At 39.1% G+C, this 13,310-nt stretch overlaps 1 protein-coding gene across 2 annotated transcripts in view; it reads right to left on the reverse strand.

Moving 5' to 3' along the window:
* rims2a (regulating synaptic membrane exocytosis 2a) overlaps positions 1 to 13,310 on the reverse strand; it is an 88,627-nt gene that overhangs the window by 4,549 nt on the left and 70,768 nt on the right. Inside the window, exons 20-23 of one of the 2 annotated variants that reach the window (XM_061289416.1) lie at positions 12,408 to 12,574; positions 10,383 to 10,460; positions 6,373 to 6,617; positions 4,749 to 4,793 (exon numbers count right to left, since the gene is read on the reverse strand). In XM_061289416.1, the coding sequence (XP_061145400.1) occupies positions 4,749 to 4,793; positions 6,373 to 6,617; positions 10,383 to 10,460; positions 12,408 to 12,574 (535 nt within the window). Of the gene's footprint in view, positions 1 to 625; positions 3,062 to 4,748; positions 4,794 to 6,372; positions 6,618 to 10,382; positions 10,461 to 12,407; positions 12,575 to 13,310 lie in introns of those variants that run through there. The other variant, XM_061289417.1, reaches the window with a different exon arrangement.

Here is a 13,310-nt window from a genome sequence, read left to right on the forward strand (position 1 = left end):
ATAAATTGAAGCTTATATAACAAGGCTTTAGTTAGAAAGTTCTGAAAGCTGAATGCTAAATGCTTTTTGGTTTCCCAGCATACACATATACTGTCTTTATAAATACTGTTGTTTGATAAACCTGCAACAAGCCGTCGCTACAGCTTTTTTCAAAATGAATTAGTTTAGCCTCCTTGTTAAAATAGATATACTTCATTTTGCATTGTTTTCCGCTGCACACTTTAAAAGGGAGATCGGAGCCGACATTTTTATAAGTTCTGTACATGATTGACAAGGGAATTCGGAATTTACCGGATTTGACAATGTGTAACGTGGATGAAATAGCCATAGACATATTGCTGAATTAATTTCTTCCTGTGTGTGTTCTTCATTATAAATACTTCAAATGTGAAAAGTATAAATCCAACATATTCTGGTAGGATCTCTACAACACAGTAAAATTAAAGCAATCACTCATCACATGTACTAAATTTTTTTAGCTGAGTATTTCACGACAGATTGACAACCTGGTTGACAAACAGAATTGCATGTTGACACAACCGCGGCACAACGTTAATTGAAGCACAATCGGTTAATCCCGCATGCTTCTCTTCCTAAAGCACAGCATCTCTCAGTGTCGTCTTACCTCCATCGTCTTCATCAAAGGAGTTCATGCAGGGGAAGTAGACTGCCAACGCTTCAAACGATGCAGACAAGCTCATCTTACTCTGAGAGCGTTGGATACGCATCCCAGCAGCTGAAGCAGAGGACTCGTGCCCCTGCCTACCCATAGTGACTTGCACTCGTCCTCAATGCGGTGATTGGATTGATCAATAGGTCACGCTTCAAAATTGAATTCGGCTAACAAATCTTGGCCGTGTGCTAGTCTGTCTAGAGAGATGTGGATGTTGCCTCAGTAGCTGCGACTTCGACTGTGCCCGAAGCTGCCTGTAGCACCTCTTTTTTCTAGGGGGAGGGAAGGGTGCTGATTCTCGCTCCACCAATCACAGGGCTAGCCTTCTTAAACCTCAGATGACAGTATGGGCAAAGAAGCTCTACCCAGAGATATGGAGATACCTCCCTTCCCAGTGAAACAACAAATATAAAACCTTGCTTTCTTCATTGACTAATTATTTCCCTCTGCTCACCTTTTTTGCTCTTTGCATTATTCATAATTGGTATTTTCATTCATATTCATTTTCCATCCCCGGTATCACAATCCCCTCAGATCCCCATGCTAGCCACAGAGGCCAGTGAAAACAAGCTGTCATTCCGTCTGCCAGCTTGCTACTTTGCTACGTGTGAGTCGGCTTCAGCCACGTAGCAGCCACTCCAACTGCACGTGCCAGGTCAGGCTCCTTTAATTGTCCTCTCTACCATTTCTACCATAACACAGCTGTGTTGACTTGGGAGGAATTGAAAAAGAGATGATCACATTCACATGTTCAACCTAAAAACGTCATTTTCCATTCATCAATAGGCTCTTCAGTTTCTCTTCATTGATTGTAAAACTCTTTCATTCTCTGTTTACATTAGTGTGACTATACTTCCCTTGTGGTCTGTTCATCACTCTGGTCTGGATTCATACATATTGACCCCTCCCTCCAAAAAAGCCTTAACTTTTGCATTTATACAATGGAAGGACTGCATGTAAATTAACTGGCTGACACCCCAAGGACAAATGCTTCAATATCTTGCTCATTGGTACATGCAGTTTAGAGAGCCAAACTATCAAGCACTTGCTAAATGGCCACAATCACACGTGAGCAAAAATATTCACATGCTCACTGCAACGACAATGCGGTGCTGCATATGAAAATGCAAAACACCTTTGAAAATATGGCACAATAACACGTAGCTTCTTGTAGCATGAGCACTGGTGCAAAAGTTGTCCACACTGAGATGCAGCAACCTATTTCCACAAGTGTACCACTTAAGGTTTCATCTAGGTCAGCACAGCCAACAGCAATGCGACACTTTCACATCTGCGGCAAGTTGGACAAAACAGAGAACATTATAAGAACAGTAATTGGGTCATATTTAATGGCTTCATTTCTTGCACTTTTCTTGTGAAGGCCTATCCACTTGCTTCCTAGCTCAATACGTCGGTTGGTCCTTAGGTTTCTTTGGTGGTTGGAAACAGTTAATCTCACATCTTTCACCGATGAGCTTGTTTGGGATCATGAGCAGCTCTTGCTTTCTCTCAAATTTAGCTTTGCCATCACTTTGTTGATGGTTATTCATCACCTCATCAACTTTGCCACAAAGCAAACTCTAGTACTTTGGTTTATGCCCTGATGTTGATTGCTTGTGTCAATACTAGCAGTTGTTTTAGGGTCTTTCAGAGTCCAGCATGATTTTCTTGTCAGTGGATGTTGTTTTCCTTGATCGGTGCTTTATTTTTTTCACAAAATTCCATGTGGCGTGTATTGGCCTTCCTCTTTTCTTAGGCGAAGCCCAAATCACATAGAAATTAAATAAAATATTGAGATCAATAAAATAGGCAACACCTAGGCAACAAAACACACTATTTCGTCACATTCTAACACTTTTGCTCACGTGGATAAATGGGTAGGTCAAAACAAATGGTGCTAACTTGAAAGTTGTGAAATCAATTCAAATAGAAATGCAAATAGAAAGCTGCACTATTGATCACTTGATGTCAATCAAATGTTTTCAGTCTCCAGAAATTGGCCAACTAGAAATTGGGCTCACTGTTCCAAAACTATTGGCTATGGTGGGTTTTAAACCTGTGACGAGACTTTTTGTTATTGTGTTTAATTTAAATGGACCTGCCAATTCCTGTCAAGTCCTGGACCTTTAAACTTTTACATTGTTTTATATAAGTTTGCTCTGAGTTTCTCCTTCTGATGACTGAGGTTTATGTATTTAATTAAGTATATTAGGTCAGAATTGAATGAAATGACAATAGTCACTGAAATTAGGCAATGAAAGAAATAGGGGCAATATGCGGTTCCAACACGTGAGAACAAAGTCATGATCCAAGTCAAGCAAGAAAGATACAACAATTAGTGTCCCATCTGTCTCACTCTCTTCTGCCAAATGCGTCAAAGGACACGTGGCAACTGTACATGGCAATGCTTAAGCAAAACATTCAGCACGTGATGTTTAACTTTAACACTTGTAAAGTATATTTGTACCCACCCACATACTGTACCTGGGCAGAAGAAGAAATGAGCTTCACAAACGTTCCAGTAGAACACTTACTGAACGTGACACGAGTTAATGATTTACGAGTTAATTAGAACTGCTGCAAATATGAAGTGCAAAGAGATGTAATGTCCTCATTTGGGCTACAGTAAACAATCCCTTTGCCTAATATTGTAATGTTGTTTTTAAAGTGTTTCTAACGCTAATCACCAGATCATTTCTAACAGAGGCAGAATCTTAATTGATGTGTTGCTGAAACCTCATATATAAATTAGATTAGTTTTCTTTCATTTGGGTTTAAGATTTTCATCTACTGTTCAAAGGAAAAAGTCCTTATTTGCTTCCCACCCACAAAGAAATCTTGGGTTACACCAAAGCATGATGACTAGAGACTACCATTAAAGCATAGACTGTGACGTGGTCCCAGTCACGACCAAAAGGACAGCGACAACATAACAGGAAATCATAAGCACCTCAGATGATGGGAATCTGAAAAATGTTGTCCGTTCTACCACAACCGAAGAACAGCGCAATATCCCAGAAGTGCAGAGGGCCCCTCACTGTGATTGATGAGGCCAGAGACTAGCCTGAGCGTCACAAAGCAAGTCTGGACCTGGACACTTTAAACACAACAGACTGCAGTGATATCAGCCAGACACGCACAAACGTGCGCTTAAACACAGAGACTTGCATTTAAAACATGACTTGTACTAATTACCAACATTCATACAGCCCCTCCTTTACATTAAATCGCTGACATATGGCACTGCAAAATAAAATAACCTTCATTGACAGCATAACGCTAAATTAGTTATTCAAATTTGAGCAGCAACTTTACATCGAGTATGGTTCATTCATTCATTCATTCATTCATTCATTCATTCATTCATTCATTCAACCATGCTCTCATGGAGGTCTATGCCAATGAGAGGATGGTTACTGTCGAGAGTTTCGCAGATTTTGACAATTCTGAATGAAATAAGGTTTATAAACATTTAAATGATGATCAAAATATTTATTGATTAATCCAATACTTTCAATAAACCATTGCACTTATAAATAATGTTATAATATATAATATGTTATAATAAAGGGATAAATAATGTCAGGTTACCGTATTAAAAAATAAACTATTGTATGTAGCAGGATTATACTAAACCTGATTTTACCATAGGTCATGTCTCATCAAGCTTCCTCACTGACTGGCAGCTTTTGGAAGAAAATAGAGGAAGTCTTTTTTTTGTGTGTGGCTAAGAGTCTAAAAATATAAAATTGGAAGTTCATTAGTCTCAACACAGGCACAGTGGCCTGGTAGTCAGGGTATAGCCTGGTTCAAGTGCATTGCACTAGGCCTTGATTTAATTCCACAATAATATCCAACATTTGTTAGTATAAAATTTCTACTAAATTATACATACTAACTTGTTGATATTATAAATATTGTTAAGAATTTGCAACTACATTCACCCTGATGGTGAGTGGTATTTTTTATTTTAATCCTCTTCTGTGTTGGTCAATCTAAATATGACTTAATGTAAAACAAGGCCCCACTCTCTCTCAAAGTTCAAGTGAACAGTACCGCTTGTGCATGGCATTACCTTGACAGCTCTTCCTGAAAGTCTGCATGTGTTTGGTCTGCTTCTCTGTATGGTATGAAAGAAATATATGTATGATTAATCTGAATGGAATTTTCCTTTGAGATGTTGCAAACAAATGAATGACAAATGAAAACTTGGTCTAGTTTAAACGTGTTGCCAAAAACTAAACCACTCTATCGATCCGCTTTGCACTGTTTGCATGAATGTAAATGGAGCATAAATTATACATTTAAAAGTTTGGGGTTACCCGGACAATTTCGTGTTTTCCAAGATAACGTAATTGCACAAAGATTTTCAGGGGTTTATAATCATGCATTAGCCTTCTAACACAATTAGAAAACAAAATAGACCATTATAACACTGGAGGGATGCTTGCTGGAAATGGGCCTTCATGCAACTATGTCATCATCATCACACCAGCATGGTTTTGTATATGGTTTTCTGGCCAAAGAAAATGCTTTGAAAACACAACAGAAAATTTAAAACCTTGGTTGAAACCCTAACCCTAGTTTGAAACCCTAGTTTGAGACCCTAACCCTAGTTTGAAACCCTGACCCAAGTTTTAAACCAGAGTTGGAAATCCTAACCCTAGTTTGAAACCCTAGGTTAAAACCCTAACCCCAGTTGGAAATCCTGACCCTAGTTTTAAACCAGAGGTTGAAACCCTAACCCTAATTTGAACCTTTAACCATTGCTGTTTTTGTTGCGCACGTTATCAATGTGCCAACCTTCACTCGTCTGGAAAACATCATTCTATTTGAGTTCAAACGAGTCCTGGAACTACATCTCCTCTCTTACTGTTGTTTACGTACTTTTGATTTATTCAGCAGGCATTTAGGCAGCAACCTTTGTTGGGTGCTGCCAAGTCATGAAATCTAGTAAGCCCCAATTGCTTCAATAAAACAAACAAAAAAGAAACTAAACACAAGTCAGGAATTTTACATTAATTCCGCCGGAATTCCTAACGTCAGTTCTAGCCACTATTCCACTATTATTGCCTGACCACGTTTTATTTATACAGAATAGCAATAACTCATACAATAGAACTAGTTCCAAATGGAAAAAAGTAAAACAAATTTGAGAAACCTTAATTATTATAAAAAAATAAAAATTGTGTGTGTAATGTTACCATTCTCTCTTTTACACTGAAACACAAAAGCAATATGAGGCAGTGTTCAAAAACACCACCAGCCATATTCAAATTAGAATCAGATGACTGACAGAAACGTCAGTAACTTGGCAACAGCACAAAGCTCTAACAGCTGTGACACATATTCCGAAATAAAACAGCAAAACCATCATTGTTGAAGCAGCAGCATAATTCATGAAACTCTGAAGCAGTAACGGATTAAGACTTATAATAACAACATGCAATGAGGAAACGGGAGAGGAATTTCCAGGAGTTGACATAGCCTAGAGGAAAGAGGAAGAAATGAGGAAAAAGTCACGTTGTTGGCTTCTTCATCTCGCCTGTGCCAAGTCCAAAGCCTGTCGAAGTAAAAAGGTTGGGAAAGGACATGCTAAATAAAAAGTGAGTACAGAGATCAATGTAGGAGAGACAAGAAGGCCACAGGACAGATGCACATACTAGGTAGAGATGCTGTTGGTCAGCGCGGTGCCCTACCTGTTTGGCTGAGTTGTGAGGTGCTCCGGCTCTTGCGTGACATGCCAACCATGGCCTGCATTTTGGCACCGATGCTGGAGCGCCTCTTCTTGTCGTCGGTTCCTACCGTGCCGACCCCCGTGTCTGACTGGCTGCCGTCTGTCTTTTCCAGGTTACACATATCACCGCTGATGCTGGTGCTCTTCGTCATGTTCACGCCGCCCGACGAGCCCATCTGCCTGTTTTTCATTTTGGATGCAAAGTCACTGTCAGCCACCACCATTGACAGGGGGAGGCAGGGGAGAACAGAAAAGAGAGAACAGGCCAAGGGACAGGAAGAGGCCAGCGGAAAGGATGCAATAAGAGAGGAGAGAGACAGAAAGTGAAGGAAAGGATGGAAGCAGAAAGGATGGAGACAGGAAAGTGAGAGGAGAGGGGGGTGGGATAAAAAGGAGAAAAGGAGAGAGTTCAGGTACAAGAATTCATGACTTACAATATAGATGACTTACGGGCTCAGAGTGTATCTGATTAATAAAAGGCTTCCTGTGTAGAGTAAATGTTGCATTTATTATCATTTTCAACCACATATTGTGGGCTGGACATTTGGGAAGCTACTAGTTTATTTTTACATCTAAGATTCAAAGAATATGATGTGATAGGATTGTAATATGAATGATTTAGGGCAACCGCTGAGTAAAGTTTGTGGTTGGTGGGTTGTCAGTTGCGCTTTCCAAATTCAATGCAGAGCTTATAAAAGCCTAAAATGTCTTTAGAGCGTTTAGAAAAATCTCTAGCAATATCATGTGGTTTACCAGACTAACCGGTTACATTTTACAAGACCACCACTTTATTCACACGTCATAAAGGTAGAAATGAAACAATCCCTATTTTGCATCTCGTGTCATACCTTACATAAATTCTCACTTTGGTCCGCCATGAGAGTTAATTCTCAAGTCGAGTGCTTCCTATCGAGGCCATAGCCCAAATTAAGATCTTATTTTAGCTCATCCACTTATGTTATCTTTAAAAGACAAATTATATTTTGTGTCATGGGGTTTGCATCACTGATGAGATGAATATAGAACCCTTGATCTACTGATCAAAATTCATTATGTTGTACTCTTATGAAGAGAAGTCAAGGACTCTCATTTGGTTTGTGGTTTTCAATTGTATCAATTACTCAAACTGGGCTCTGCAAAATCTGCTCACTCACAGATATAATATGTATGGGCTTGTTCAGACAATTCAAACTGGAAAAGGATCATGTCTGTGGAACTACTGAAGATTGTCTCCTCATTTGGTTTCCTGTTTCTAGTCAAATAAGACAGATGTCCACAGTGTGGACAACAGAGCGACTCACACGGCATTTTAAAAGTGTTTATGTCGGTGCCCGGGCAGATGGGCTTCTGCTGTGGATCAGTCCATCTCTATACATAAATATTGAATACTTGTAATGCCACAGTGTTTTGGATTAGTTAATACAGCCAAAAGATTTCAGGGCATTGGCAAAGGCTAACATGGCTCTGCAGCACGTTCATAAACTTTCAAGCACACAGCCATGAAAAATACTTGGTGGTTGAATAAAACAGGACACCATCTTTTAGATACAGTGGATATAAAACGTGTTTACAACCACTGTTCAAATGCCACTATTTTGGGATCTGAAAAATAAACCAAGATAAATGTTTTCAACCATGTGATTCAAGAAAACTCTTTTGCGAAGTGAAAACAAACAACTGAAATAATGTGGTTACGTGACACTGTTTTATATTCTCCCAGGGTTAAAATTTTTGTGCATAATTCCCAAAACAGTGACGCATGGTGGCATCATTATGCTTTGGGATTGTTATTTTTTGTCAGCTGGAACTTTATTTAGACAAGGTGGGGGGAATTATAAACTGGTTGAAATATCAATCACTGTTAGCACAAACGTGCAGGTATCTGTTGTAAAGAAAAAAAAGTTTTTAAGTCAAGAAAAGTCTAGTAGAGCAACTAAATTGTATTTGATGAATCAGTGGCGGGTGTGTGCTGACTCACATTTAAGAATAATTTGAATGCAATATGAATTTTGAATATAGCCTCATAGCAGTACTGCACCAACTTTCTGAAACATATTATGCAGAATAGGCATAAAGATTTGCATTCAACTGCTACGCCTTCAGGGCAAGTTTATAAAACAAAACACAACTTATTCTGTCACCGTCTTCCTCCAAGTTATTTAAATGTTTGATCTATTTTCCATACCTCTGTGTGCCTCCCATTCAAAGAGCAAAGCCCTCTAAACAGCCTCAAAGAGCCCAAGATGGTTCAGTCCTTAAAACCAAAGTCTGGGGCATAAACCCCTTAATTTTATTCTTGGACAATACAAGCTATATTTTGCCCAAGCAGAAGTAGATCTGACACTAAAACTGAATACAAGATTTGTGATGATTTGTTTCCCCTCCAAATTTCTTAATAGTACAATAACGTCTCACTAAGCTGCAAAATTTAGATAATGATTTAATAATACCTTAGTCTGATATAGAAAAACCTAATCTCCCATCAAGATACATACGTAAAAAAAAAAAAAAAAAGGCTCCTACTCTTATTACAGTTCCATTTCCTCTATGAACGCTTTGGCACATCAAATAGTACACGTGCCTGCTTGAAAATGTTGGCCTGCCTTGAGGTTTCAGACTTACTCTGCAGCCAGGGAACATAATGATCCTGTTCATGCAGATACTCTAACATGCAATATCATCAAAATATTTCCAAGATAAAACTTTGTTTATACATGGAAATCTTCATACTGGATGTACTGAAGAACTGGAGTAAAAAAAGGTAAAGAAGACCATCAATCTTTTCCAAAAATCATCTTCTCGAAATGAACATAATCTATAAGTAATGGACTATTTGTCTTCCTTTATTAATCTAGTGAAGCAGATAAAGACACTTGTCTTGTAATCTGATATACTCCTAAACTAATCAAACAGGCATGATTGCTTGTCAATGCAGTGTAAACAAATCAAGTCAAATGAAAGTCTGTAATTCTTTTTGAAATAATTCACCCCAGAAATATAAATTCTCCTGTGCCCATTAGACAAGTTGTTGTTGAAATGGTGTGGATGGACGAGGGTTTAAGCAAATATTTTCTCCTCCCTTTAAGTGATGCCAAGTCCCTGCCCTTGAAAACACTGGTCTTTACTCTTCCATGAATGAACAGTCACCAAGGCAACAATAATGGTGAACCATATCTGAAGAAGAAATGCGAGATCTAAATGCGTTAATGGAAACTGAAATTCAACGAGTAGTCAACGGGACACAACAAAACTGTGTGAGCGCAAATGTTGGTGTGCAAGTGTATTTTGTGTTTCTGTGAAACAGAAGTTCTCATGAGACTAAAAACACATTTGGCTTTTGTGATGTTTGCACACCAAGCCAATGTTAGCAGGCCCGTTTAATGCGCAGTAGATGTGTATTTACACTGTGACCTGAATACATAGGGGATGAGTCACAAGTAAATGTACCTTGTAGCGATGTTTCTGTTGAATCACTCTGCTTCAGTGCTTTCATGGTTTGTGCATGGATGAGCAATGAACAAACATTTTATCATTTTAGGCAACCTGCAGCTTCATTTAAGTGGCTAATTTCAGTGATTGAAAATTTAATCTTCCAGCTGTGGTGGAGTAAAATATAATTTTGTGTATAAAGTAAGTTAGGTCAGTGTGTACCACCCAAGTTGAGGTTCTTTTGCCCTGTGCAGAGTTGGGGCAAAATACTAAAAAGGTTTAATAAATGGATTAAGAATCCAGAAAATAACTAAATGTGATACAATTTTTTTTATAACATAATATTTGCTCCTTATCGAAAACCATGATGGCTTTTCAAATCAATCTGTCCCAAAACAGGTTGGTAAACATCATTGGGAAACACCAGCATATATTTGGGTCATTTTGCTGTTTTCAGTTTTGTGAAATCATGTGTTCCTCACCACAAGAAGCGGTGATAGCGCTGACCATACATATGGTATAAAGTATAACATGAGTTAGAACCTGGACTTGAAGAGAGAATTGGAGCGATGGGTAGAGTCGCCGCCATCTTGAACCGGGACTTCCGTGTTCGTCCCGCCCCTTCAGCAAAGTTTTAAAATTATGTTTGAAAATAAAATGGTGTGACTAAAGCTCTAAAATTATTTACTTATGTATATTTGCCTAAATATGTCTTCAAAAATATTTTGCTCTTTCCTGAAAGTGAACTGACGGGCAATAATAATGGTGGTAGCATTGCTGGAAATAAGGTTGGGGTGGATCGAGGGAAAGTTGTGGAATGTTGTGGAAAATGAAAGTATCAGGCACAAAATAACACTGAGGGATTAGGACAAAACACTGACACGACACTGAGCAGCACAGACACAAAGTGAAGCAACACAGTGCAGCCATCAAGTAAAAACAAATTACAGCTGTCTATATTCCTGGGTGCTCATTTATATTTAACCTGACTATAGGAAAACGTATCTACTTTGATCTGCATCTTTCTTTCCAAAATGTGTTTTGCAGTCAGCGTGTCTTACATAGGTGCCATGTAAAGGCCTTAATAGGGGGCCTTGCTTTTATTGTAATTTGTTTTGCTCAAGGCCAAAGAGATACTGAGGATTACTGTGTTGATACGTAGAACCGACTTGGCATCTGCTGTGAATTGCACTTCATAGTTGGGACAGTGTAGCCTTTCTCTCGAACTATAAATAAACGTGCCCTGATTTGGTCTTGACTTTTTATTTCTGTCAAATAGGAATACTCTCATGCGGTTAGAATAAAGGGACCATCGTTGATTGTACTCTACTCAAAATAACTAGCCCTTGCTCTGACATAAAAAAATAAATAATTTAAAGTATTAGTAAAATGTTCCCATTTGTAATTGGGCCGAAGAAAATGTGTATGAGTTTAGAATGCAACCTGCAAAAAGCTAACAAATCTAAAATAGATACAGTACAAGATATAGATGTAGAGAGTTGAGCTAGCTTTACGTCTTTCAATGACACCAAGACTGATCTGAGAGGGCACTCTCGGTTTCTCTGTGCTTGTCTCATAATGTTTTTTTTTTTGTAAATGCTGGTGTTTGCTTCAACACCGTTAAGGAAGCATGCACAATGCTAATCCTTCACATTAAAGTAAATGGGCAGCAGGGCAAACTGAGGTTGATATTGAATAGTAGGAGTTTGCAGTTCAAGGCTGCCAAGCTTGTTACCTGAGGTCAGTCTCTGAGATACTCCTCTGGTGCAAGTCGTCTTCTTTCATCAGCATTTCTTCATGCTGCCGCTTGTCTTTGTCTACTTTATTGCCTGATCCCTTTCTCTCTCGCTGCACGAGCCCGTCTTTATTGACCCTTGTCCCTTCACCTCCACCTCTCCCGCCTATCTTTTCCTCTTCTAGCACATCAACTAAATGCTCATCCCCCTCCCGCGACTGGCTCCTTGATCGCAAATGGCTGTAGATGGAGGCAGAAGCAAGACAGCAGCACATGCACAGCAGAAAGAAAACCAAACAAAAGCATGAGAAGTGTCAAGTGACAAAAATAAAGCCAACCACGAGGAAACAATGCAGCCAAAATAAAAAGCAGGCGGAGCAATAACAGAAGACAGAAATGTAGAACTACTGCGAAGCATCATGCAAGATGATTATTATTATTTTTTTTGTTTTATTTCTTAATCTGATACAAGAAGCACCAAAATGATGCAATGTCTTCTGATTATCTCAGAAGTCAAGACCAGTTGTGGACAAGCTTCTCCCAGAGCTTAAAAGCAGCAGAGTTCAACTGTTTGGTTCAAGATTTTTCTACAACAGAGCCAAACCTGAACTCATTGGGGGTGAGGAAATGACACAGTGCTATCTGGTGCATTTTCCTCTTGAGGCTCAACCAGGTACAAACAATTTCACTGTTGAAAATGTCTGTACATGGGAACATACACAGGGATAAAACATTTGAGCTGTGGGGAGTTTGTCCACTTGTGAAAACAGCATGTTGGGTTTATAGTGCAAAAAAGAAAATTCACTCTTCCCTTAAAGTTGAGGTCAGCTTACCGGATCTTGCGATTTCCTTGTGGTCTTTCAGACTGGACAGACATGTAGCTCGTGCTGCTGAACCGAGAGGCGCTACTGGTTCTCGACACAGCGGACACGTCGCTAACATCACTGTCTGATGACTTTGCCGACAGGTTATCTGAACCCCTTGGATCTCTACTGGAATGCTGAAAAGAGGAGAAAACAGGTTGTAGTTCTTTTGTTGTTTGAATGGAAACATTTTGAAGGTTTTCCAAGAACACCGTTTTCCTTTTGAAGGGCAGCTACCAAGCCGCAGGGAAAGAAAAACATACACCATGAGCAGAAAGAAGAATGATATTGTCAAGGAGAGCGGGCGGGGGAATAACACGAAATAGCGGAAGTAAACTTCTCGGTACTAATGTCAACCCATTCATCCATTTTCTATACTGCTTGTCGCGGTAAATAAAAAAATAGTTTTATTGTATGAATACTGTGATTACCTATCATCTACAGTTAAAGCTTATCAGAATGGAAACTATTTGAAAAATGTCACTAAAATAAACTTATAATAAAAAGAAAAATGAAGCTCAAGGTGTTCCTGGAAGTTTAAAAGCAGAATAAGTTCAATTCCATAAACACAGCATAAGATACACGAGACTAGTCTAATCTCTATTTGTCTGTTTATGTTATAAACAAAGTCAAATATATAGTTAGCATAGACCTAGGGAGGAGAGTGGTTTGCATGGGGCCGAGGGGGAGGTAACTGTTGAAAAGCAGAAGCCCCAGGACAGAGCCTTGGGGCATACCTTTTGTGATGAAAATGACTTGAGCTGAATGACCAGAGTTTTTTCTTTGAGGTATGAATGAAAGCAGTATAGAGTACTGCGGGAGATGCCAATGGAAGCAATTCTACCTAGGAGGATGCAGTGAACCCAAGTTCAT

This window comes from Syngnathus typhle, linkage group LG10 (assembly GCF_033458585.1).
Source record: "Syngnathus typhle isolate RoL2023-S1 ecotype Sweden linkage group LG10, RoL_Styp_1.0, whole genome shotgun sequence".
In the NCBI taxonomy this organism is placed as follows: Eukaryota; Metazoa; Chordata; class Actinopteri; order Syngnathiformes; family Syngnathidae; genus Syngnathus; species Syngnathus typhle.